The sequence below is a fragment of the Anopheles funestus genome, chromosome 2RL (assembly GCF_943734845.2).
Source record: "Anopheles funestus chromosome 2RL, idAnoFuneDA-416_04, whole genome shotgun sequence".
Taxonomy (NCBI): Eukaryota; Metazoa; Arthropoda; class Insecta; order Diptera; family Culicidae; genus Anopheles; species Anopheles funestus.
Genome location: NC_064598.1, coordinates 49,064,506 through 49,091,040, shown reverse-complemented (window position 1 = coordinate 49,091,040; position 26,535 = coordinate 49,064,506). Strand labels below are relative to the sequence as shown.

General features: G+C 41.2%; 5 protein-coding genes across 7 annotated transcripts in view; 2 read left to right on the top strand and 3 right to left on the bottom strand.

The window, feature by feature from the left end:
- The window catches only part of LOC125761236 (N-acetylglucosaminyl-phosphatidylinositol de-N-acetylase), an 86,761-nt gene that overhangs the window by 24,676 nt on the left and 35,550 nt on the right, over positions 1–26,535 (bottom strand). The gene's annotated exons all lie outside the window — the stretch shown is intronic.
- On the bottom strand, positions 96–864 carry LOC125761242 (mitochondrial import inner membrane translocase subunit Tim29). The gene has a single exon (XM_049422186.1). It carries the CDS (start codon positions 771–773, stop codon positions 141–143), a length of 633 nt encoding a protein of 210 aa, XP_049278143.1. The 5' UTR covers positions 774–864; the 3' UTR covers positions 96–140.
- Positions 1,008–4,545, top strand: LOC125761215 (uncharacterized). Its single transcript, XM_049422142.1, has 2 exons — positions 1,008–1,810; positions 1,876–4,545. The coding sequence occupies exons 1-2, from the start codon at positions 1,652–1,654 to the stop codon at positions 4,429–4,431; spliced, it is 2,715 nt and encodes a 904-aa protein (XP_049278099.1). The 5' UTR covers positions 1,008–1,651; the 3' UTR covers positions 4,432–4,545.
- Positions 6,048–18,869, bottom strand: LOC125761231 (ubiquitin-conjugating enzyme E2 Q2). 3 transcript variants are annotated; one of them, XM_049422166.1, is made up of 8 exons: positions 18,710–18,869; positions 15,551–16,039; positions 10,247–10,363; positions 9,802–10,146; positions 9,283–9,357; positions 8,905–9,196; positions 8,681–8,829; positions 6,048–8,532 (listed from the first exon to the last, which is right to left on the bottom strand). In XM_049422166.1, the coding sequence occupies exons 2-8, from the start codon at positions 15,710–15,712 to the stop codon at positions 8,422–8,424; spliced, it is 1,251 nt and encodes a 416-aa protein (XP_049278123.1). In that variant the 5' UTR covers positions 15,713–16,039; positions 18,710–18,869; the 3' UTR covers positions 6,048–8,421. The 3 variants fall into 3 exon arrangements, with proteins under 3 accessions (XP_049278123.1, XP_049278124.1, XP_049278125.1); XM_049422167.1 differs by having other exon boundaries at positions 18,714–18,869; XM_049422168.1 differs by having other exon boundaries at positions 6,048–8,520; positions 18,710–18,868.
- On the top strand, positions 22,091–26,283 carry LOC125761224 (cryptochrome-1). The gene is made up of 5 exons (XM_049422157.1): positions 22,091–22,738; positions 22,830–23,164; positions 23,253–23,914; positions 25,175–25,423; positions 25,494–26,283. The coding sequence occupies exons 1-5, from the start codon at positions 22,588–22,590 to the stop codon at positions 25,732–25,734; spliced, it is 1,638 nt and encodes a 545-aa protein (XP_049278114.1). The 5' UTR covers positions 22,091–22,587; the 3' UTR covers positions 25,735–26,283.

The window sequence follows — 26,535 nt, the reverse complement described above, 5'->3', positions numbered from 1 at the left end:
TGAACATCGTCATACTGTTACCCCATGAGATGATATCATCGGACGACCTAACAATGATTTGAAAGCTCCAATAAAAAAATTTAACTAATGCAGCATTGCTTTTATCGGTTTGTTTTCTCCGTTTAATTATATTTCTTATTTTATAAATTTTCTTCATTAATATCGTAGTCTACCATTTTTCGTTCCAGTATCCAAAACTTGTCATTGAACCCCACATCGATGATGCGCTCGTGGAAGGTCAGATACCGTGGCTGCAGATACGGACAGACGGCTTTGTAAATGGCCAACCCTTTGTCGTAATTATCGAGCCACAAGAACGAGACGACACCCAGCGACAAGCGTCTCAGGATGCCTTCGTTGTGACATCGTTCCAGAAACGTTAAGTGCTGCGAGGCGATCGGATTCTGGCAGGTCGGATGCACCAGCGATAGTTTGTTGTACTCTTGGCGAAACTGGTCGTAGAAATCTGTCTCCGAGGGATTGTGCGCACCTGCATACAAGCCACCGGTAAGCAGCGAAATATAGACACTACTCCGAACGGGTCGTTGCCGCATCGTACGTCCTGTATCGATGACCATTTCCTTGTAATCGATCACGAGATTTTTCCAGTACATGGCCCATTTCTCCAGGATCGTGCCTTTATAACGCTCCGGGAAGGTGATTGCATCGAGCCGCGCTTGTACACTGTCGTAGCGGGTTTTCAGCTGTTCGAAGGTGTTGCGAAACAAGGATGGTGCACGCCGAAACCCTCGGGCACCAGAATTAAGAGACATGTTGTTTTTTTATCGATTGTAAGCCTTTAATCAACAACCCAACGGGTGTGTGTGCGTTTATGTAACTTTGGTAAATTTGGGACACATCGATGTGTATTGAACTACACAGCTGATTGTTTACATTTTTGCGTTTGACAGTACATAAGAAGTGATGCCATCGAACTGTTTTACTCGGACCAAAATTTGCCACTCAGCTAAATAGTACAAACGAGTGATTAATTTGCTACAAACATTTATTTATATAATAACGAATAACCAGCCAATATGGAATATGTAACATAATTCAGATAGTAAACAATTAAAAACGGCGATTAATTTCACTATTCTGGCAGCACGGATTCAATTTACATTTGCTTTCACTCACACAAACTCATCGTCGGAAATACACAACCCGCTTAATATCGCCATATCAAACCAGCAGCATTTTGTTCAGTGAAATGGAAAGCCGCAGTGCAAAAAGTAAAGTTTTCTGCAAATGTTATACCCAAGAAGAGTTCTCTTCGGCAAATAACGGTAAATTAAGTTCATCTTCCGGTTCAAATTAACGGAATGAGCATTTACTTTCGTCGATTGTTCATCGATCGAATGACACACCGCTAGAGGAGAAAAAACGAACATCGATTAAGCATCTGACAAGCGTCAGGCGGTCGGAATCGACTAAACAATCAAAATAAACAATTCGGAGCCATGTGCTCGTAACTTGTACTTTTCTCAGATTTCTGGCCGGCCGGCAAAAAGTATCTTATGGCTGCAGATAGTCGTAGTCCTAATAGGGAAAGTAAGCACGTGAATAATAGTAGAAGGATACATCCTTTTTTGCAAAATTGAAGAAGGCACAGAAGATTTGGTGTAAAGAAACGATCCGTAAACAGTGTACCATGCAGTCAACAGCAAAGAATTCAAATAGTAAGAAAGAACAAAATAACAAACGGAAGCGGAATCAATTGACCGAAAATGGGTTCCAAGAGAAGAGAGCGGATAACACGGTGTCCGATGATGAACAAAAGCGTGAAGCCAAAAAGTTGAAAAGCAAGCAGGTATGTGAGCCTTACAAGCCTAATATTTGTTCGGAACAATAACCTTTGTTTTGTTTTGCTTCCAGTGTATAAATTCTGTGATTGAACCATTAATACAACACCAGGTCGGTAGGCCATCTGTAAAATTCAGGAGTAGAAACCACCACTACGCTATTCTGCAGCTTCCGATGCAACCGAACGTAATCGATAAGGACTCGCTGTTGAGTCATTTTCAAACAAAAAGCCCCTTTACTGCCGCTCATTCGATGCCACTACATACCACCCCCGGGCTGGGACCGTCGACGCCCGATCTGATGGTACGAACACTACACACCAAACACACATATCAACAAGACCTGGCACGTCTCGAAAACAAGTACAAAAACAATTCCGGTCCGATCGAATCCGATGGCGGAATGCACGTTCAACATACGGTGGCCCTCGTATATGCGGCCCTTCTTGATCGGGATCCCGATCCGTACATGCAGCTAAGCACGGGGTATGATTATCACTATACCGGTGGCACTTTGGTGGCAATACAAAACAACTCCAACGGTAGTGATGGATGTATTTCAACCATATTCAAAGCAATCGGAGCAAGCTTGGAGAATGTGGAAGTGCTGCAAATCGGTGTGTCAGCGCAGGATGATTTCCATTGCGATGGAGACCTGAAGGTTAGAGAAGCGGAAATCTGTCCTGTCGGTGCGATTGGTCCAATTCTCGAAATCGTTCCGAACGAGGATGGCACAGTGGTGTTGGTAAGAAAGCGTAACGTCATTATAATTTTGCGAGAAGTAAATGTCTCACAGGACGTAAAGGAATGGCGCGCAGTACAAAAGATCTTCTCTACGAACCCGTTTGCAAGCATTTGTTTTGTCACGAGACCGTCGACAGCATGCGAAACACTTACCCTCTGCACAACCGACTATGAGCAGGAACTGCAACTGTGGATTGTCAGTGATGATGAAGCATCATGTGAGGACATGGTAAAGCTTCCTTCATCAGCAACGTCCGCGGCTGGTACGAGGCTGACGCATCATTCTTCAGACAACTGGTCGGCGGTACGGTCGGTTGATGGTGATTCCCTTGTGGCGTGTCTGGACCGGAGGGCCATTCACTTTTACGCAGTTCTGCAAAATGAATCGTTGAGTTCGGATTCGGAAGCAGACACGTACCAACTAGTTCACCGTGGTGGAAATGATTTTTCCAGCTGGACGATGAACTGCGAAAAATGTTGTGCTGTAGAGACGACGCCTTCGGAAGGGCTCCTTTTTGTAGCCACCTGTCACAAACTAATTGTGGGAAGGATCGAGAAAAAAGGTACGCAATTGCTGGAAAAAAGTGAGCGATCGGATCATTCATTTGTGGCCGGTGAAGAAACCATCGAATTAAAAGTGCTTCTCGTGTTCGCTCACAATCTAAAGCAACGTCCCGTCTTTATTAGCCACCAATGGGAACCAGCGACCAACGATAAAGAGGATGAACATCATTTCGTGCTCTTCGGCAGCCACCTACCGATGAGCTATGGTGTAGCAAATTTCACTCGATCTGGATCATCCACACCGGTATATGCTGCCCGGCACTATGCTTACCATCCGCCTACTTTTCACGACACTTACAGGGTAGCACAAACGCGAGGCTGCTGTCTATCGGCTTACGAACCATTAAAGAAACGTTTTTACGCTTGTCAATCGGGAGCAGTATTAATCCGGGGTGTAACACGTGACGACGAAGAAGATCCCCGGATGCACATCCTGCTGCAAACCTCCGCTGGAGATGTGTTACAACAACGGCTCTCATATAATTTCGAACGTGCTGAAGAAAAGATTGATCGAGCAAGCGTTGAACAGCAGAAGCAAACGATGGCGCAAATTTTGCAACACTGGCATGACACGTTGGTAAAGCAGGCGGGCAAAATTCCATACAGTGCCACCAGCTTTAGGACGATGCAAAAGTTTCGCGACATCTTCAACTGTCCGCTCGGTGGGAATGATCTGAAAGAGGTACTATTTCTGCCCCCGAAGATTAAAAGAATAAGAAAGAAAGTATCCCGCACGGCTGACAGCAATAGCGACTGCGACGGGGAGGAAAGCCAAGATGAGAGCAGAGACGACGAAGGACAGCAATCTACAACTCAGGACGATACGTCTGATCTCTCGGTAATTATGCGACGCTACGTAAAAGAACGGCGTCAAAGGTATGGCAACAAACCGCCCATACCTTGGAAGCAAACAACCGAAGAGCTGCAACAATATCGCGATGCGCTGGCGCCGTCGATCCTTGCCGTGTGGGGTATTGCTAATTCTGCCGCTCCTGGTCATAGCACAAATGCGGGGCGTATTCCCACTCAGTTGCCACCGTTGGTGGACATTAATGAGCGTGTTGGAAACTGGGTTAATGATATGTCCAGTGAGCGGCGCGAACTGGAAACTGTACCGGAGGAAGATGATACGATCGTCGACTTGAATAGTGTGTCCATGGATGCGATGCCGAGAAAGGACGAGTACAATAGTGAGGATTTGCTTACACAACCATGGACGATGTCGCCAACATTCACAGCTGCCCCACTGTCCCAGCCACTGGAGCAAACTAAAAAGACAAACGTTAGGCCTCCGAGAAGACCGTATTCTCAAGGGTTCTAAAAGATGGTATAACAGGAACGGATAACAGATCGTACAAACAAGAGTTAGTAAAATAATACGGATATTTTTATCCAATTTGCCAACGCTATTCGTTGCTGTGTTTTTTGGTTTTTTGAGCTGCAGACTGTAGTTGAATCAACGACATGAGCGGCGAAATCCGAAGGCGCATTTTTAAGGGAAATTGTGTCTACTACGGGCTCCACAAACTTTGCGATCTAGAAGACTCCAGCAACACACGAAATGCACGATATATCGCTAACTGATACCTCCAGTAGTCCTCTAAGGGTACGAGTCTTGGACTTTGCTAATGGTGGACGCCAACGAAACTTGCCGTTTTTGAACGGCGGCAGCTAAGAACTATCTTTGGCGGTGTTTGCGAACAGGGCGTGTGGAGAAGGAGAGTGAACCACGAGCTAGCTGACCTGTTTGGCGGTGCAGATATCCTGTCGGTTGTCAAAGTCGGAAGAATACGATGACTGGGGCACGTGATGAGGAGGCCGGATTCATGCCCCTCCAGGAAGGTGCTCGTTAGCGCCCTTCGGTACGAGAATTAGAGGAGCACAGCGAGCTCGTTGGTTGGATCAGGTGGAGTCAATCCTGTCGGCGATCCTGGAAACATATTGGCGACCTGACCTTTTCTTCACGCCATGCTCGATCATGAGCAGACCAAGAAAGAAGAAGGAAGAGACAATCCAACTGTGGATTGTTAAAATATCCTGTTTTGGTGTACATTTGATCAATGTATTGTCCCTTCATATACTCTCGCCGTAATGTTTTTCGTATTTTATCTCGAAACGTTATATTATGCATTTTTATTGCAATAAATGTTAAAACTTCATTTAAAGAAAACACTCCCTTTATCATTTTTTTTGAATTCAACATAAAGGAACCCTCAGGGCCGTAGTTTGGAGAAGACCCCTGAAGTACAGTGTGGTCGACATCGATAATTTGCTATTTGCACCGAAAGTGATGAGAAAATGGTGCAATCGTGATCTCTATTCTAAATGCATGGCTTAGTGATATTAACCGCGCACGGACGATTTCATGTAGTAAATTGTAGGAAACAAACTGGTTCCCAACCACAACCGAGGCTATATGGAGACTTCCAGCGCTGCCGTTAGTGTAATTAAAACCCTTTTAAACGTAAAGGTAGAATAAACATGTGACATTTGGATGAAAAAGTTTTTGTTCCGGTTTTGTATGGTTCTTTTCTGATGAAAGATTTGAATTTATTATTTCGTTATTTACCAATATATATATATATACCTTTATATATACTCGTACTTTTAATTATATATAAACTATTGTTTTGTTTTTCTTTTATTATTCTTATTTTTATCTCCACTTGCCACTCAACTTAACATACTTTCACTCGCACATTCCATTCTCACACACACATGCACGAGATGGGGCGTCGCGGGATCGCCCTGCTCCGATTGCGCATTATTATATCATCATTTTCTTTAATCGAGAATAAGTTTTGTTTTGTTTACTTTAATCTCACCTCATAATGTGTGTGTGTTTTTGTTGTTGTTTTTTTTCTATAAGATTTGTTGCTTTTATTTCCCTATTTTACATATCTCACAGTCCGAATGGAACCAGAACACAAAGATCCATAATGCTTTCCATTTTAGATTTATTATAAAACATTTCAGTTTTCCTCAGATGCCGCGCACGACGGACGACGAGTCCGCTGCTACACTCCCCGTTGCATATTTTACTGCTAATTTTGCAATTACTCTTTACTGCTATTCTTGTTTACTGTACACAATTGCACGTTTTGGTGACGACGTACGAGCGGCATCACCGAAAACCGTTCACCATCGTTCACAAATGTTGCTGTTGACCGCAAGTAAATGGCCACCGGGAGCATCTTCTAGTCAGCTTGCCAGTTAAACCGAACCGAAGATAAACCGTTTACTGAATGTCTCGACGTTTTACAAACGAATTTTCCGGCAGACGAGCACTGAATGCGGTGTAAAAACCTTAATATTGTTTTTCCTTCTTTTTGCAAACACTTTGTGGGCGCTGGTGGGCTGTGAAAATGGTTTAGACACTGGAATAACTACTTCGTGTGAAAATGGTTTTAGTATGTTTGGCGACTGCTCTCAAAAGTTCCTGCTAACAATTTACCTGCGGTCACAAAACGTTGCACTTTGATATTGCTGTTACGGAACGAAACAAAGAACTTTAATTTGTTTCGTTACAGTTCAGAGGCTAGCTTCCGTGTTTGCAGAATTCTTTCCATTTAGTATGCCACCAGTGGGGAGGGGGTGGAGGCAGAAAAACGCATTCCTTTCCAGTGTGCACTTCTTTGTTTGATTGCTATTTTGAGTTATAAATTGTGAATTTCTGTTGTTCTTTTATCGGTTTACCGAAGCGATGGAAAATTACACATAAAATCTCTTAAATATGTTTAAGATTATGTTGAGCTGAACGTCCTCCCGGCTTCCCGTGTGAAGGGGTTAAAACAAAAGTTTCGACACAGAACAGGGAAAAGTAAAAACTCTGTTCGGATTGCATTTTCCGGCAAATGTTGCCAAAAACATACCAAAAAAAAATGTGTTAATTGCTACTTTCTACAAAATTCATTCACAGCATTCCTGCAACATTGGTCTGCAAGTTAGTACACGATTGGGGTGAAAGAAAATCATTAAAAATTCCGTTTTTCGAAAGCTCATCGGAAAGCTGCACGAAGAAAGAAAAGACTACAAATTGAAAAGGAACATATAGCTAGTGTACTGTTCATGTCAGTCTAAATATTGTCTTGAGGACAACGCTAAACTACGGGTAAAACAAAAACAAAAAAAAAAACGATTCCGATCGAAAGAATTCCTTCCGAAAATCTGTCTAAACAAAACATATAAGCGTTTTGATACACACACCAAGTCACGTTTAATGCCGCTTATCACTGTGCCTTGTTCATTCCTAAATGTCTCCATTACACTACAAGCGATGAACACAAGTTTACTAAAAACGATTATCGCGAAAAAAAAGGGAAGAAAAGAGGACACACGGCGGTTCGCTCTATATGGATTGCTAGAAGAAAATAATATCAAAACCACAAATAATTAGAATTATTAGAATGCCCGTGTTTTCTCGTACAAACACACGCACACGCACACAAACAGAACGCCTAGGCGCTGTGGCCGATCGATCGATTCGATCGAAATCCTATCTATTTCATACACAATCCCTTCTTCTATTTTTCTCAGGTTTTTGCTCAGCTATCGGTTTTAGTGTGCTTGAATTGAATATGGTGGTGTTATCTGCGTAATGTTACAAACAAAAATTGTTGACACGTGATATTAACACCCTTTTCTCCAGTATTTCAAACAGTATGCCTCTCTCCGTTCATTTCCCTATCCTTACTTATAGCTGCATTTCATTAGTGTGCGCCCTCCCATTACTTGCCGTCGTCTCGTCCAAAACAGTTTTTTTTTCGAGAGCATCTTCACATTCATACAATCTCACGCACATTCACACATACAAACAGACACACACACACATACATTTTGTTAGACGCATCATTCAATATCGCATCGGGACTGAGTGTTTGCGTTCATCCCGCGTGCCTTCTTGCCGATTCGTACTTACGCATGTACACTTAAGTCTACAAACCTAAAAGCTTAAAGAACGAGAACGTATGCTTAGAAGCAGGAAAAGAGAAGATGCGATCGCATTCCGGGTTTTTTTTTGTTGCTGTTTATATGTCGCTGCTACTGTGGTTCGTTAACCTTACGCCCAGGACATTCTGCACACATCCTTGGCATGATCGACGGGGTTTATACACTCACAAATGCCACTCTAGCTTATCGTCCGAATCTAACAAACGCTACCGAATGCTGGTGCGCACATTAGTATTCATTGTCCTGTGGCCGTGTTACGAGCTGCATCTTGCACCGTGGACCGTTGTGTAGCAGCAACCAAAACAGCAAAGAACGGTGCGCGCGCCCGCCATCATTCTCTGATCGTCGTATTGCCGGCTCCTTAACCGTCCTCTTTGGGCGGTGTAAACCATCCGTTCTTTTCGTGGATTTGCACGAGCGATTTGAAACTTTGCTGCGCTCTAGCTAAGCTGTACTGACCCTGTGAAAGAGACTGATTTTCGATTAGTGGTTGTTTTGCGTGCGAACTGTACTGTACAAAAAACAGGTTCGTCCGGCTCGTCTTGCAACACACACACACACACGCGGAGTGGTATCGTATTTTAAGCCGTCGACACACACGTGCGTATTAAATTTCTCACCTTCGTAGGGCCGAACTGTATTCGCGCCTTGCCCTTGACTAGTGTGGCCGCTATTTGCATGATGACCGCTTCCACGGTGTAAGCCGAGCTCCAGCCCTGTTTCGTGAGCAGCTCCATGCAGATGGCACCACCTACCAGGACGTAGCCGCCTGTGGGAGAAACAACACTTGTCCTTAGTTAGGATATTCATCCCCAACCCTATCTATATGTCGGCGTGACCTTACCGGATATGATCGGATGCACGACACGCACGAACGGTGGCTCGAAAGGGTACGTCTCCTTGAACATGATGTTCAGCAGTATGCTGTCCTTGCCTTCGCGCTCCTTCAGCAGTACCAGATCGTTGTGCAGCGGACTGTCCGGGTCGACCGACATGAGACGGATGTTCCATTCATAGATGGAATCGTTTACTAGCTCTATCGAGTACATATTGTTTTTGAACGAATCCGACCGGTAGATGTCGCGCAGCTCCTTCATCAGTCGATCCGTCGCCTGCACCGAACCAGACACGGAACCCTGCGGGATAGGTGATAATGTGGGCGTTAGATCGAACAATATTTGGTCGGGGAATCCGTACCAACAACACAGGATACCATACTCACCTTCAAATAATCCTGCCGTTGCGTTTGTCTTAATCTTTCCAATGTTGCTAAATGTTCTACTTCCATTTCGTCCTTCTACAATGGGAACAAAGATGATGGTAGAATGATAATCGTCGATATTTTCATTACAAATGGTGCCAACCCTTAGACTCATCAATTTTTCCCTCCGGTATATCTATGTCTAGCTCCTTACGTACTGATATTCAATGTATATATAGGTCATTTTGATAACAATCGGAATGCAAAACATAAGCTAAATAGTAACACAAACAATGAAGCAGGAATGTTGTAAGACTTTCCCTGGGCAAGTGAAGCAGGAATGTTGTAAGAATTTCCCTGGGCAAGTGAAGCAATATATTTACAGCTCTCGAATTGCAAATTCGGAGTGATAGGCCCCTCTCTAGGTCTATCTAAGGGCCAACCCTTTCCTATCTAAATACTAATGCAAAAGGTTGAGCACGAAGTTCCTGCAGCTCCGGTAGTGCAATTTAACATCAATTCCCACTCATTTAATATTACCTTCGCCGTGCTACGGCCATCGTCCATCTCGAGGGGCAAATCCTCTTCGCCTTCGCTTTCCTGGTCGCTTTCGCCTACCACATCCTCGATATCATCACAGTCGGAGTCGATCTCATCGATCGCCTGTTGCTGCTGTTGCAGCTGCAGCTGCTGGTGTTGCTGCTGTTGTTGCTGGTGCGCCGAAAGTAGTTGCTGCGGTGGCATGCCATGCTGGAGATGGGCGGCTGCATGTAGGTGTGCCCCGGCTGCTCCACCATTCGGCTGGAAGGCTTTCTTCAGCGTTTCCAGATCGGGAGGTAGTGGAACCGTGTGCTGCCGGCAAAGTTCGCGTAACAGTATGTGTACCTGGTTGTTTGAAAAGTTGAGATAAATGGACGGTTTTACACTATACCATTCGAACTGGAAGCCTCCTCCACAGATTCTGTTTTCGTTTTGTTTTGCTTACCTGATTTACAACATGATTATCTAAACCGTTCGTATTCGTTAATATTTGTACAGCGTTGCTAATACTTGTGTCCTCGCTTTCTGCGAACCATACTGGTGGCGTGGATGGATACGTTTCCTGGTAATAAAAGAAAGAAATAGACAATTACCATTTATTCGTATTATCATTTGTTCTACAAAATATACGTTAAAATTATTAATATTTTGTTGTTGATGGCTCACATCCCGCCGTACCAGATCCCCGATAGAGAAAGACCTTTTTCTTGACTATTCCTTAGGTCGCATCTCACATATTATTGCAGGGTTGATCATTCAGATTAATCGTTTCAAAGCAAAAAAATGTATTCCTTCTCATAAACTTTTTGATCTATATAATATTCTTAGTTGGTTGTTTGTGATGTGTGATTCAATTTATTGGGCATATTGGTACGTATATTAGTAATAAGACATACCTTCCTTATCGACAATTCATATCAAATCACAACTAAAATGCTACATGTTCTAAAATATTCTACACATGTAGATTTTGCGTAAATTCAATAAAATATCGATTATTTGGTAGCTTCTGATCAACTGGCGTAATGCGGATTAGTAGTCACCAACTTTACTTTTTAAAAAAAATTTAAACAGGCTTTGAGCCAATATGGCTACATTCTATTTATCTTTATACTTTTTTACATTAATTATACGTTTGTTAGTTGTTTGTAACATCAGTTGCTTTTAGTTAGCTTTTTGTACTTTAATGTATTTTAAGCCTGATACATACATTTGGTTAGATTTTTGTTTGATATCATTTGATAGACCTCACAAAAACCTTAGTAGTTTTTGGTTCGATTTTATATCGTTTGCTAATATATCGATGATTATATCTAGTTTGTACTGTAGGCTTTTTTTTCGCTGTATCCTAGACATTCGGCAAGTACCTACATGCTGTACCGAGATATCAAACCCACAATATTTACTTTTTGGCTGATCATCGTTTGTTCTTTGAACAACTGCACAATCGCGTTGAACGTTTGCAAGGTTCTATTTAAACGATAGACTGTGGCAGCTCGAACTTTACTGTTGTAGCTGCGCTTTGAGTAACAATCATTTTTGAAATATTATTGATTTTTTTCCAATATTACAAAACCTTTTCCATTTTACAATGATTTACTCTAATATAAATGCTAACCAAATCATAAATATGAAGAATTACTTTTATCTATTAATTGTCCCATTCTATTTATTTTGATAATTGTTACGTATTATCTGATTTTACAATTATCTAAATTAGATACAAATACAGTATGACCATTGATCATTACGCTCCATTCGTATTGTGCATCAATTGTCAAAATAATAGCCCGCATGCGGTGTTACAAATAAAGAGCATCAAAATCATGAATGTCAGATTATAAAAAAACTTCCATCAAATTAAATTTTCTCCAAAGAGTTAAAGATTTTAAACTCGGTCAATAGGAATAATAATAGAATAATAAATTCACACAAAAAAAACATTTGTTTCTTGAATTTAAATATTACACTAGTATAAGACACATAATAAGTTGCAGTTCCGGTTATCGGTGGAAATCGATAAGGCCGGTTCCGCAGCTACTCCGGATAATCGAGACATTCTACAGTACTTCGCTATGTAAATAAATTTGTACCGCCACTTCAGATAACTGAATTTAGTGCAGTTAGAGAGATTCTTTTTTTTTAATTTTGGAAGGAGGAGTAAATCTTCAGAAACGATGTTTTCCCCATTTTATTACAACGTGTGTAAAAAACCCTGTCGTCCAACATCTGGCCAATCAATATTAGTGTTGCCAGACACAAAGAAAAACACAAGCTTGTTTTCTCCTATTCTCCAACCACATCCGGTGGTCTCAGCTAAAGGAGCATCCTTGCTGGAACATCAAAAAAGGTCAATAACACCAGTAGAAACATGATGAGTTGCCCTAATGTGCATGATTTGTCTTTACACTTGTTCCGGTTTATTATCAAAGATGCTTGGGTAATTTTATCACCATCGTTTGATAACCAAATGTTGAGCCAATGTAATCTTCTATTAGATTAATGAAGCTTAAATACATGTTGCAAACAAATTTCTACATTTTTATCCAGCATTTCATTAAACATAATTTCACTATATTTGATGAATGCTTAAAACAAAATCTGACATTGATAACATTCAAAGTATAATTAACAACAACAAAAATGTGTTACAAACCATAACGCTTTATAGCGATGTAGGTAACAGTAGCAGGTCTGCGCTTTTTGGGAAACTTGATTTTCGGATCATTTTTACAATTCACGCAATTTTCGTCACTTTCCAGAAGTGTTTAACGCTTTGAAAACTTATCAGGGCGTTTCTCCAAATGCTCCTTCCATATATCAATGCACAAAAAAGCCGAAAATTTCAAACTCTTAAAAAAGATTAAACTTTTCGAACTATAAAAGAAATTACAAAGAAAGAAAAGAATTAGAAAGAAAGAAAATTCCATAATGAGCTTTGTTTTCCGGACACCTGGCTAGTAGGAAATAGCAGAAATAGTTATAATAATTTTCTATTTTTCCCCACGATCAGAGATCGTATCACTATCGTAAAGCACACGAATGTTAGGTTGGACATAGACGAAGCGAGATTTACGCGGATCGAGTAATACGCGGGTGTCAATTTTGGTATAACGTCGGTCAAACAGGCGAGTAAACCGCGCCTCGTGTATGGACCAAACCGCGTACCCAGTGCCAATAGCTTAAGAAAATCTATTTACTGCAGCTATAAACCTACTCTTTTTGTTGTAGTTTTTAGTCCTTGTAGCGAAATCTTTATGTTTTGGTTCTTCTTAACCAGAAAATCATCAACAAAATTGTAAACAACTCTTTATGTCATCGATCTCGCTACCGAGTAAACGCAGAGTTGCTGCACTTCAACAACTCTGCGGAAACGCGGGCGCGATAGCAGGCGCGGCAAATTTGACACCTGAACTGGGCTAAATCTGGTATAAACTAGCCGCGTATTACTCGATCCGCGTAAATCTCGCTTCGTCTATTTCCAACCTTAAGAAAAAACAAAGTGTCCTAACCAATCCGTGGACAATCCGTGGATGTTGTAAAAGAATGTAACAAAAGTGAATAGACTTTAAGTTAACCTAACTGAAACAGCTGATAAGGAATTAGCAAATTATGAACTTCTACAATTCGATTCACCTTTTCAATAAACTAGGAAAAACACACAACCCGGTAAAAGAAATGACTTGATCTCAGTTTGTTTACAGTGGGGAAGTAACTTAAAAAAAAGTATACAAAATGCTAGAACGAGAATTGGCTACTATGACAACTGTGTTCCGTGCATTCTTTGATCGAAAAAAAACTTTGTTGTCTGCAACAATCTTCGGAATGTGGATAAAAGCATCAAGTTCCATCTGTTATTCTTTCTGATTTGTTTTACTTCGCTGTTTCACGCACTTAATATATTTTCAACATGAGTAAACAATGGTATTGCACCTTTTTACGTTCATAATATCAAAACTGTATGGCTCTATGAAATTGGAAATTGTTATTAACATGGAATATACTATTAGAACGTGCTATAATTAATTTAATTTAAACTAACATTCCTTTTACAAAATGTAAGAACATTCTACCGGCAGGAAATCACTCGTTTAAAAGCTAGAAAGGTCCCTGCTGCTTGCTCCAAGTTTGACCTTACAAAACTTCGAAACATCGAAATGTTCTTCTTTTCGTTGCCTATCATCATCATTGCATCATGACCTCTAGCGGTATTCTTCACCCTCTCCCGCATGGAAATTGAGGAAGAGACTGAAATTGACCTAAATTTGGAAATACTTTGCCTCGCAATACTATTCCATCGATGCATGCAAGTTTATATTTTTCTTACAAACATATTACTATTTCTTTTTCTTTGTTGCTTTTCCCAATGCCAAACACGCGTGCGAAAAGTTGAAATTGAAATTTACATAACTTCTTACAACAACGCAATAACGCATACGAACGGACAAATAAAAAAAATCTGTTTCTGTAGAATACAAATGTAAATGAACGAATGAAACATTATTTTGATAAAAAAAAACGAAAACGATTAATGTGGAAGATGCTGGTTAAACTAAAGAATGGTTTCATATTTAGCTGCATTTATTTGAAGCAAACATATTTGAAACTTTTGATGTTATTTAAAGAATAAACAATTGTGTTAATATTGAAGTTGTCCGTGTGCGTCTTAGCCGGATTTCCTTGAATTAAGTATTGATTGGACTTCTAAGCACGCATGGTTGAATATGAAAGTCAAACCAAAGTATACAAAAGTATTTATTTCAATTAAGAATTTAAGAATTCTTTTTATAGACTCAGAAGAAACAGATGGTTTTCCAGCAGACTTGGTCGCAGTTTGCTGGAAAACGACACAACAATTAAAGAACTCTTTCTTTGTATCTTCGTATTTTAACTATTATCGATTTGGTTTGTCATAATTATTTACCGGCTGTTATTCAAACTAACAAAAGCTGACGAATAAGTATTGTGTAAAGAAGAATAAAGACCTTTTGAAATTGTAGCTCAAATGGAACCGGTTGTGTTAAAGATTACAATATTCAATCAGCCTATGTCTGATAATAGGGCCCAACACTGTTTTGTTATTTTAATTGAATAATCCTGTCCTGTAGCTGCAGGACTTAACGGTCACTAAATCGACGGATCTCTAAAATTGTTTCTTATATGATGCAATACATATTGGACAAAAGATCATATATTTGTAACTGTATAAGCCTGCAGTGTCTTTAAACATACAAATGTATCGACAGAATTCTCGAATACCTTGCCTGGAACTTCAAGAATTTATTCATTTCGCTCATCTTTTGATAACAAGTTTACATTAAAATCGCAACAATAAAGTAATGGTCCTTAATAAAACGTTTAGAATATGATATTGTTCATATTTTATGAAGATAATGTAATAATGTATAATATATAATTGACAAAACTAACATGTGAATTCTAGCCTTCTTCCACACCTACGAATCTCCTGTGTTACAATAATACATTTTTTACTTTAAACATTGGCTAATATCTTGGTTCATTTTTTCCCCTATCTATATTCAAATAATGTGATTAGTTTTTAAGTAATGCATATTTTGATAAATGATCCTCTTATTACTAATTGGGATATATGCTCTTCAAAAGAATTTTTTTAATTCGCCAGCATTGTGTTCTTCATAACGGTCGTTCATTGCCTCTTTTAGACATTGATTTCCTTAAATGTTATCAAAAAAAAATGTAGTAAAAATGACAATGTTCCCTAACTTACCGTAATGTTGGCATGGATTACGTATTGCTTGCCGTTGCGACCGATGAAGCGGCAGCACAGTTCGTCCACCGTGGCGCTAAGGATTTGGAACCGTTCATGGTTCTTCGGGAAGACTTGCTCGAGCGTTTTTATTTCTAGCTTCAGCGTATTCAGGCACGCCATCGTGCCGGACAACCGGACCGGGGTAGGATGGTGTAGTGCCTCCTCTCACCACACCCCGTACCGGGCAGGAGAGGGGCACACGTTGCGAGAAGCGGACGAATGTGAACGGAAACGGCCACGGTCTGCAGGACGAGATGGGTAAATGGAGGTAACCGCTTTTCCGATTGTTACCGATTTGAGGACACAGTGTGCCGCGTTCCAAATGGGCTGTAATCGTTTTGCTTGTTGAATCCCTATGATTGTTAATTCGAAGTTTCTTCTGTGTTAAGGAAAGATTTCACTTGCCAAACCAGTACACTCAGCAATAGCACTGTTTATATATTCGCACTACATAATACACAAAAATATAAGAAATTTAAGAATGCAATATTAGGAATATTAAAACACAAATGTTCACTTTGATTGTTGTACAGAACGAGGTAAGATAATCGAGTTTGACAGATCGTTCTTGATCACCAGTAAAGTACACTTTAGCACACACACACACACACACACTGAGGCACAACACACGCACCGACTCTGGTTTGTGAAAACAAGCCTCCTACTGCGATTTGCGCCCGTGTGAGAAGGTTGCTGTGTTATTGTTTATGATGCTCACAAAATCGATGCAGAAGTAGGTATAGCAGCATACAAGCACACGGCCACGCACACAAATAAGTACAAATCGGAAACATAGAACAAGCAAGAGCAATTGAATTGGAAGCTTTACTTGACGCACTTATTTGAACAATATTGATAACACAATTACTATTTATTAAAAACAATGCGCCCAAAAAAAATCACTTGCCAGACATGGTTTTCACTGTAGCATTGAGCACTTATACTATCTTCACCAAATATCATTAATGAAAATGATAAATTTACATAATATTTGCATCCACCATTTCGTTTCGTTAATTATGAAGAAAAAAATATTAAAACGCACACTGCACACAGCTACACGGGTTTTCGTTCCATGCACCGTATTCCCTTTATCACAAGCACTACACACACCAACATATGCGTTATTAATGATACTTGTACCCTTGCAGATTTCTTTTTACCTTGAGTGTGTACATGGGAGTTTTTCTTTTCTATTGCACGGTGCAGACGATGTTGGCAAAATCTATTTCGCTCTAAGTGCGGCACGATTCCATATCGTTTGCTATAAACCAACTGCAAAGAACGGGGTTTCACCGGTTGTTTGCCCTAAAACGCAGATAAAAACAAAAAACATCCCCAAAGCATTGAAAAGAACGTTTTGTGGTGACATAGTACTATACGAAACCATTTTGACATTTGCGACTACCAGCAGCAGGCGAACTAAAGTTATTTTATGTTATTTTTGTATTGGGCTGACGGTGTGTGCTCATTTTTTCACATTAGCCGAACCCGGAAAGAACAACGACGATGGGGTTTCCTTTTTTTCTCTTACGCTTACGGTAGTGCTACGGATCGAGGATATGTGTGGTAACATTCAAGATGCACAAACACATCGAACAGAGGCACACGCGAACGCACACATACACACACATTCAGCGAATTCTCGCTCAACGTAATAGATTTTGAGCTCTTCTTATTATACTGCAAAGTACCATTATTCATTCTACCGTTTGATCCGGCTTCGTTTCCTTTCTATTGCTTCGGTTACGATGCCTATTGGTACATCTTCGATTACTTCCTAATCATACTTCTTTGATAACCGGTTTGGTTTTTCGATGCAGGTACATCACACAAGGAAGCACGGATCCCAACACACATTCCTACAAACAAACAACACACACACATACACACACGCACACAAACTTGCTGCAAATACGTCACAATGTAGCCTTTCATGGAGAAAACATAAATGTTCATTTTGCTGAAGCTATTCCCAACACCTGCCTACTTTTACTTTTTCCCATCACCACACCACGCCCACCAAGGAAGGACGGAATGGTCACCGCTTTTCCATTCGAGAAATAATGTTCAATCTTCAACCGCCATGCATGAACAGATTGTGCAAAGGCCTACTAGATGGGCGAATATCCAAACACAACAAAAGAAGACGGCCGACCAATATTGCTCGCCGCACGCCCGTTTTGGACATCTCTAGTAGCCCAGTGTCACTAGGCGAGACATTTTCCCACTGCACTTTTCTGCTCTATACTAACCCATCGCCAGGGGCTTCTGGTTATGCATTCGCAACCGAATAAAAAACCGGTGCCCTCAATTTCCCGATTGACAACGATGGCAAGTTCCAGCCGCGTAATACGCGTGTGTATGGGTTTTCACATTTATGTATGGTTCGTCTTTGCACTACCACCAGTAATCGCAAATAACAAAAAAAAACGGCACACTCAAAAGAGCCATTGATCTCGAAAAGGGGTAAGGGTGAGGGAGGCGGACCGATGGTACTGGGAATTTTCGAAAGGAGTCTTTGCCGGAGCGCACTTGGTTTTTGGGCGTATGGGAATTAAAAGCTTTGCGATTTAAGAAACGGAAGTAAAAATGTGCAAACTTGACGAGTTTTTTGTTCCCTTATGCCAATCGTCGCTGCCCATCCTTCCGTGACAAACCGCCAGAGAAGGGCGGCCAAGTACAAAACTAACACCATGGCAGTAAAGGGCTCCCCCTTTTTTGGAAAAACTTGATACCAGACAGGCACACCACCATCATGCCCGCTGCACAAAATTACTCCGCTTGGCAAGTATTCATAATGGAGGAAATGGAAGCATATTTTCGCAAATGCAATCCACTCCTGGGCAGAGGAAAAAGCGTATGATAAATATGATGTGAGATCGGTGGGTTGCACAAATACTGAGTTTGTATATTTCTTCCTGATACTACGCTTTTGTCTTTTGGCACCGTTTTCAGCCCGTCTGGTTTCGCTAAAAGAGCAGCTACGAAAATGGACCACGAACGTCAAGTACAGCTTAATTACGGTGACGCAGTGCGCCTTGTGTATGTGTGCACTTCTTCTATTGAATTTTCTATTATTTCTTCCTTGAACCAACGATCCTTGAACACTGAAACTCACACTGAATGAACCAGTTCGGTATAAAACGGGGCACAATTTCCGTGAATCACGCACGTAGAAATTCTCGACGAAATATTCGTTTGTTCACGATACATCAGCACAAAGTTCGTACGCATGCACACGCTCATACACATAGACGGAGGTAGTGTAGTGTTGGGCTGTTTATTGCGGAACAACAAACCGATCTACTCCGCTCCAGTCCGTGTTGCCAAACTGACGTTGTCAAAATTAAATTTGTGGTTTTTAATTAAAATGTTTCGTCACTCGTGAAGTAAATAAACTTTTATAATTTTTAAGAAACAACTTTGTTTTTCTACATGTTTCGATGCGAAGTGTACCTGTTTACAAACGACTTATTATTAGAAAACAAAAGACCTAACTACACGGTCCGGCCATTAATTGTCAAATCAATTTGACGAGATATTTCGCCGCTGTCAGTGTCAGTTAAAAACTTTTTAATTTACGTTCCGTAGTGTTTGAAACAGCGTGTCCGTGTCCGTTTAGCTCTTTTCAAAGTTCTAGTTGTGTTTTATGATTGAATTTTACACGCTCGAGGGGTGTACTTTGGGTTTCTGGTGACATATATTGTTAGTCAGCATAGCAAGTACGTGTCGACATAAAAACTTGGTAGGAAAGTCTTTCATAATCTTTTACGATTCTGCTTCAAAATTGCATAACGGCAACGTTTTAAAGCTGATGTTCTGATCCAAATTTCTGAAACCGATCGCACCGTGACATGGATGCAAACACAATGAAATGAAGCGAAGCCTAATCTATTATTTATCCTTGAACGAAAAATCTCCAAATGGTTCAATCAAATGGATTGCAAAGAAGCAGTTTAGATGAACGCAAATAAACAAATTACATGTACAGAAACATATGCATTATAAAACGTAAAATCAATAAGTTCCCCAAAGTAAATTAGAATCGTCAGACTGCGATGGACAGGTCATGTCATCAGACAAAATGATCTAGCTCGTTAAGCGTGTACGATACGATAGTCTCGAAAGCTGCGAAGAGTTCAAAGTACATAACAGTCCATGTAAGCTATTTTTTTATTAACTATGCTCCATCAGTGTTCCCTCAGCATATTGCACTAAGGAGCTTTCAAAATTTAACCAAACACAACTGAAGACCCACGATTCAGCATACCCTCTAGGCTAGAGTTTTGCAAAAAATCATCCTAAGAAAGACCAGACCAGACGGTTCGGATGATGGATTCGGTAATGAGATTTTTCATAAAGTATGGGAGAGTTTGAGGTGAGTAACCTCAGTACCCGTAAAGCAGGTAGTTGTTATAATAACAAGCAACAAACTAAGAACAATGCGTCAAAATTAAGAAACAGGATGAGCAAGTTCACAAAGTCCGCGCATGTGCCTATACGGCTACTTCGATGCCTAAGGGTGCATTACATACCTACCAGTGGAAGAAGTCAGTTGAATTTGTGGTTTCTCGTATAAAGGAAGTCAAGTTTCGTGTGGAACAAGCTAGTGGGAATCATTACAAGTGCTGTTGCCATAGTGAAAAGGCAGCAAAATAATAGAGCCATTTAACATGCTCATTCTCAGTAACAAACGGGAAACTTTCCGTCACAAACACTCTAACCAAACGGGAAGCAAATTTGCATTCCGCACACCCGTTAGAGTCGATGAAAGCTTCATCGACTTTTTTCTTGGATCAATCAATCTGTCAAGATGAAAACCATAAACAAAATTTAAAATAGCAGTTCGTCGAGAGAAGCAACTGTATGATTTTTTAACAAAATTTGAGTTTTGAAGTCGCAAATCTCATCACCACTGTTGTATTTCATGTTAATAATGAGTTACAAAAGAACTGGACACCTCCGTATTCACTTTTTTATAATCAATTCTCAAGAAAATTGTACTTTCCGTTGCTTTCGGCTGACGGAAAATTTTCTCTCTAACGGGGTTTCCGTTTGGCACAGGTAATGCAAATTTTTAACTTTCCGTTGGACATCAAGTTATCATTGATTTTTGAAACGTCTGAATGTGCCAAACGGAGAGGCAAACGGAAAGTCATAATACCAAAATGACATTTACGTGACGTTTGAGAAGACGTTTGTTACTGAGAATGAGCATGTAAGACGTGTATGTCGTCTAGCGCTGCAAGGGTATCTACGATCCTGGTAGAAATTTGATTCAATTTAAAATAAACATTTATTACTTCATCTCCGAGTGTTATAACCGTATCAATCGCAGACATTTTCCCATTCCACCCGCTGTGTAGTAGGTATAGCTACAATGTAACGACAAGTAATCCGTTCATTGCACGTGTGCACGTGTACTTTACGCTACGCTGCAGGATGGCGCATAATGCGAATTGTGTTAGTGATGTGTATGTTTTTTTCTTCTTTCAATTACAATACCATACCCAGCATTAGATTACGATTTGCTATTGTAATGGGGCTGTAACCAATTAAGTTATAACATAATATTTATTATGTACAAAAAAGAATGGTTCGAAACATTGGAATAGCGTGGAGTGTAAAGATAGACTGATGTTGCCAGAAGTGGATTTTACTATTGAAGGTTCCATTTTAAGCAAATGTGATTGGCATCTGTGGCTTCCTTTAGCCTAAGTAAAAGGATATACCAATTATGCATACGTAAAAGGAAATGATGACTGAGACCAGGCATTTTGTTGTGCTTATTTGGTCAGATTGACCAGATACAATCTGTATTTAATTCGGTGAATATAATATTGAACATTGGGGTGGCCCGGTGTTGTATGTGATAAATGGCGCCGGCCCACACAGGCAGGACTGGGGTTCAAATCGCATCCGGACCGTCTCCCCGTAGCATGGACTGACTATCCTCCTACGTGGTAAAATAGGTCTTGATACGGCCAGGCCGTTCTAACCGAGCAAAAATATTGAACATTGAAATACAGTAGCACCTCGAGATACAAGTGTTCTTACATAAGAGACAAGAACCGCCAAGCTTTAAGATGCGAGCAAAATTGGAAATACGACGAACAGATTGCTTCATGCTACATGTTCGTATGTAGGGGCGTATGTTGGAGTCATAAGAAGCTGGAAGGGTTTCGGTGTGTTTCAACTTGTAAAATTACTTTAATATATCAGTAATTTGAGACACAAGTAATGTTAAGGAGCGAATTAAACTCCTGTCTCGAGACACACCATTGCATATAAATTTAATTAGCCCAGAATTGAAAGGAAACGTCTGCGGAATTATTTCTGACATGCACATTCCAACAGGTGCTACGAACAATTCACGCAGCCTCCACTGTTGCTCACTCTCCTGTTTTAGTATCGCATTTCCTAACGAGCCATCGGGGAGATGCTGCATGCGGTTATAGAATTTTAAAGAAAAGTTTGTTTTTTTTGCGACTAACTAAAAAAATCTACACACCACACTAGCTGCTGTTCAAAATTAAACGAAACACAATAGAAACGTGCATGTTCCACCACCAAAGTACCTTGTTAACGCCTTGTTGCCTATACTGGAGAATCTTTGTTTACTGGGATCTGTACCGCTGTCATCGGCAGAGCAGCGACGCATGAACTACAACAACAACAACAACACTATCAGATGGTGAAAAAACAACACGCACCATTTGATAAACCAGTTCAGGTTGGGCAAATTATGTGGACCGTTTCGCGTGTGTGAACAGTTTCACAACCTGTGCAGAAGTATTAGAAGGTCGTTCAGAGGAAGATCATATCCGGTATATCCCACCTGCGCCGTGGATTCTTTGCGATAGTGAGAAAACTTGTTTTTTTTCTGGAGTTTGCAGCATCCTGCTAAGTTATACTCTACCTGTGCAAATAAATACGCAGTTGCTGAGGTTCAACAGGGAGACCGCTAGGAGGCGTAAAGTGCGTGTGAAATAATGACTATCAATAATATATTATGGTTTCGCCATGGGCTTCGCTTGCACGATAATCCGAGCCTGCTGGAAGCGCTGAAGAGCGATTGTATCAATCATTCCAGTGAAGCGGTGAAACTGTTTCCGATCTTTATATTCGATGGCGAAAGTGCAGGTAGGTGCCGACCGTCCCTTGACACGATCCATTTGCCATGATGGTAGTATTAATGTGTGATCATGTGCTTTCTTTGCTGACGATTAACTAGGCACCCGCGTCGTTGGGTACAACCGGATGAAGTTTCTGCTGGAATCATTGGCTGACCTTGACCGGCAGTTTCGTGATCTCGGCGGACAGCTGCTGGTATTTCGGGGCGATAGCGTAACCGTGCTTCGCCGACTGTTCGAGGAGCTGGACATCAAGAAGCTATGCTTCGAGCAGGACTGCGAACCGATCTGGAAGGAGCGCGATGATGGCGTGACGGAGCTGTGCCAAAAGATGGACGTCCGTTGCGTGGAGAACGTATCACATACGCTCTGGAACCCGAACGAGGTGATACAAACGAATGGGGACATTCCGCCGCTAACGTATCAAATGTTTTTGGTAAGATGCTGCCTCTCTGCTGTGCGGGGACACTATAGCAAGGATGGAAATGGGTTTCCCAAACTAAATTTGTATCTCTGTTTTGTAGCATACCGTCAATATAATTGGAGATCCACCTCGTCCGGTTGGTGCACCGAATTTCGAATACATCGAGTTTGGCCGCGTTCCGGCCATACTTTCTTCGGAGCTGAAGCTTTGCCAGCAAATACCGGCACCGGAAGATTTTGGCATTTTCTACGAAGGCAATGCGAACATCGCCTTCCAGAAGTGGATTGGCGGTGAAACGCGTGCCCTCGAAGCGCTTGGCGCACGGCTGAAGCAGGAAGAGGAAGCGTTCCGCGAAGGTTACTATTTGCCAACGCAGGCCAAACCAGAAATTCTCGGCCCGGCAACATCCATGAGTGCCGCCCTCCGCTTTGGCTGTCTGTCCGTGCGCATGTTCTACTGGTGTGTGCACGATCTGTTCGAGAGGGTACAGTCGCACAGCCAGTTTAAGTATCCTGGCGGACATCATATCACCGGGCAGCTGATCTGGCGTGAATACTTCTATACGATGTCGGTACAAAATCCATACTATGGTGAGATGGAGCGCAATCCGATTTGCTTGAACATTCCGTGGTACTCGCCGGAGGATGATTCGCTTGTGCGATGGAAGGAGGGCCGGACGGGCTTTCCAATGATTGATGCGGCAATGCGGCAACTGATGGCTGAAGGTTGGCTGCATCATATATTGCGCAACATTACCGCGACGTAAGTACGATCTATTGCCGCCATAGAGAAACTGGCGAATATTTTCGGGATGTTGGTTTTATGGTCAGGTGGTGGTACGACATCTGCGTTTTAGCTTATCATAGCTTGGAAATCTTGGAACATGACAAAAAAAACGTAATATGCATTAACTCCGAAACTCGGGTCTCTCGTGCCGTGATCGTACAACAGCCGTAGTGCGATAAGAAACAACACTTGATTCTTGGGGCCAATGGTCGATCGTGTTAAAAAAACAGCAAACCACACGACGTTCGTTGCCATTGATAGGATCGGCTGGCTTATTAGCATCGAGGAATAAGTGGATTTGGTAAAATTTGAAGAATAATTCTTTCCATTGATATCTTAGAACAAGTATTTGCTGCACGTGTGTTAAGGTTTAAATTGAAACGTTGTTGTTTCAATCGTATTCATAGGACTGCATTCAACGCATCAATTGCTCACAGCAAAACAAGGGCTAGTGATGTTATTCTTTCTGCTCCTGCCTTCCTTCGCTATGTTAATGATCCTCTATGATACGATCGGTCTTATGGAACGGAAGCTTCGATCATCGCAATGCAGTTGGGGTTGGTTATTCATTTATGCATCTTTAGTTTTACCTCACATCAGCCCACTGTCGCGATCGAGAACGATTGATTCAGCTAGGGAACGGATGCGTGGATACAAATGTGGAAGAATTTATTCACTACTCTGATCCGGACCCGTTGTATCGATCGGTTTCATGCATGCTACGGATTGTTCAAGAAAGACGCAGTGGCATTAAAGTGTGTTTGCTGGAGGTATACATTACTTGATTGATTGATGTATGGAAAACGGTTGAAGCTGAACTAAAGTACCTACACTACAACCTCAGCGCCAATATTGTTTAACGAAATGAATGAACGAAACTGTGCAGGAGCGAAAGCCTTTTTTCGGGCCCAACCTTCGATTTGTCCAGTAACGCTTTTCCAGTTAGTCGAAGATAGTTGTTAATTAGAAGCTTTATTTGGGGTTGTGTTACGCAAATATTTCATCAAAAAAAAAATCGCAAAAGAGAGCCTCCGAAAAATGGTTCTGTCTGCGTGATCAGTATGGTTTAAAGATTGAAATGGAGAAAAAGTCTACAAAATTCATTTTCAATTTTAAACTTCGGAAGGGTTATTTCAGTGTGTTTAACACGGGGTAAATTCTTGATAATTCCACCCTTTTGCATTTGGTTTGCTTATAACTTTCTTTTTCCCCGTTTATACTTCCTCACTTCGATAGGTTTCTCACACGCGGAGGACTCTGGTTAAGCTGGGAGGCAGGATTGCAACATTTCCTCAAGTACCTGCTGGATGCTGATTGGTCCGTGTGTGCCGGCAACTGGATGTGGGTATCGTCATCCGCTTTCGAGCGATTACTCGATTCATCCAAGTGCACTTGCCCGATCGCACTCGCACGCCGGCTCGACCCGAAAGGTGACTACGTAAAACGCTATCTGCCAGAGCTGGCCAATTATCCAGCACAGTTTGTGTAAGTAAACTCGCACGGCAACACCTGTGGATGGTTTAGGTTTGATCGTACCTTCGTAATTTGTTTTCAGACACGAACCATGGAAAGCTTCCCGGGAGCAGCAGATCGAGTATGGGTGTGTGATAGGCGAACACTATCCAACGCCTATGATCGATCTGGCTGTAGTGTCGAAGCGTAACGCGCACACGATGGCCTCATTAAGGGACAAGCTTGTGGACGGTGGTTCTACACCGCCCCATTGCCGTCCGTCGGACATTGACGAGATCAGACAGTTCTTCTGGTTGGCGGATGATGCCGTAACAGAAGCATAGGCGGATTGCCTTTTTCCTACAAAGTCAGACAGGAAGAAAAAGCTGTACGATAAACCGACCAAATCGGATTGGAAGGATTTTAAAACGTTGATTGGAGTACGAAGAGAGTTGTATTTAGTTTTCCTCTGTTATTAACTATTGCTTTCCGACGGTGTTAATGGGATAAATTTCGTAAAGATCGTGTTTTTGTGGTATCTATATATATATATGAATATTTTGTTTTCATAGAATACAAACCAGACAAACAATGGTACATATGGCGTTTGTTCTAGCCGAGCTATATTTTTGTGTAGTGTCCATTTTCTAGATAAGAACTGTACGTGTACGTAGATCATATATGCGTTTTCCATGGACCGTGTTACCAAGCAAGAGCGAATCAAATTCCTCTTCAGCCGGGTATGGAATAGAAGACTTACAACAGTCAACGATGCCGACCAGAATCGACGTGGCGGATGCGTTCTCAATTGAAAATGTATACCAAATATATAATCGTGTAAAAAAACAATAAAACTCTAGTTGCATTGGTTAACAAACATAATGCAGAACATATATAGATGGTTGTATCACATTTCTTATAAATTGGAAAAGAAAATTCAAAAAAGCACAAATTGATTTGGTTTTTTAAACACTTTTTTTCAATCTTATTTGTGTTTTTTTCGTCAATAGTTTGGTTTTGGTTGCTTTTTAAATATTTTACACACATACTGAACAAGAACATCAGTGTTTCTTCGTTAATATTGTTGTTGCTTTAAATTTCTCTCAATCTATTCCCTACTTCTTTCGTTTTTCCTCGTCTAGTTC

What these genes read in the sequence shown, in the direction of transcription:
- LOC125761242 (XM_049422186.1), bottom strand. Translation starts at nt 773, where the DNA reads ATGTCTCTTAATTCTGGTGCCCGAGGGTTTCGGCGTGCACCATCCTTG.
- LOC125761224 (XM_049422157.1), top strand. Translation starts at nt 22,588, where the DNA reads ATGACTATCAATAATATATTATGGTTTCGCCATGGGCTTCGCTTGCAC. An exon ending in ATTCGATGGCGAAAGTGCAG is followed by an intron (nt 22,739 to 22,829) that starts GTAGGTGCCGAC and finishes ACGATTAACTAG; the next exon opens with GCACCCGCGTCGTTGGGTAC. An exon ending in AATTATCCAGCACAGTTTGT is followed by an intron (nt 25,424 to 25,493) that starts GTAAGTAAACTC and finishes ATTTGTTTTCAG; the next exon opens with ACACGAACCATGGAAAGCTT.
- LOC125761231 (XM_049422166.1), bottom strand. Translation starts at nt 15,712, where the DNA reads ATGGCGTGCCTGAATACGCTGAAGCTAGAAATAAAAACGCTCGAGCAA. An exon ending in ATGGCCGTAGCACGGCGAAG is followed by an intron (nt 9,358 to 9,801) that starts GTAATATTAAAT and finishes TTCCCATTGTAG; the next exon opens with AAGGACGAAATGGAAGTAGA. An exon ending in AACGGCAGGATTATTTGAAG is followed by an intron (nt 9,197 to 9,282) that starts GTGAGTATGGTA and finishes CCTATCCCGCAG; the next exon opens with GGTTCCGTGTCTGGTTCGGT.
- LOC125761215 (XM_049422142.1), top strand. Translation starts at nt 1,652, where the DNA reads ATGCAGTCAACAGCAAAGAATTCAAATAGTAAGAAAGAACAAAATAAC. An exon ending in AAAAGTTGAAAAGCAAGCAG is followed by an intron (nt 1,811 to 1,875) that starts GTATGTGAGCCT and finishes TTTTGCTTCCAG; the next exon opens with TGTATAAATTCTGTGATTGA.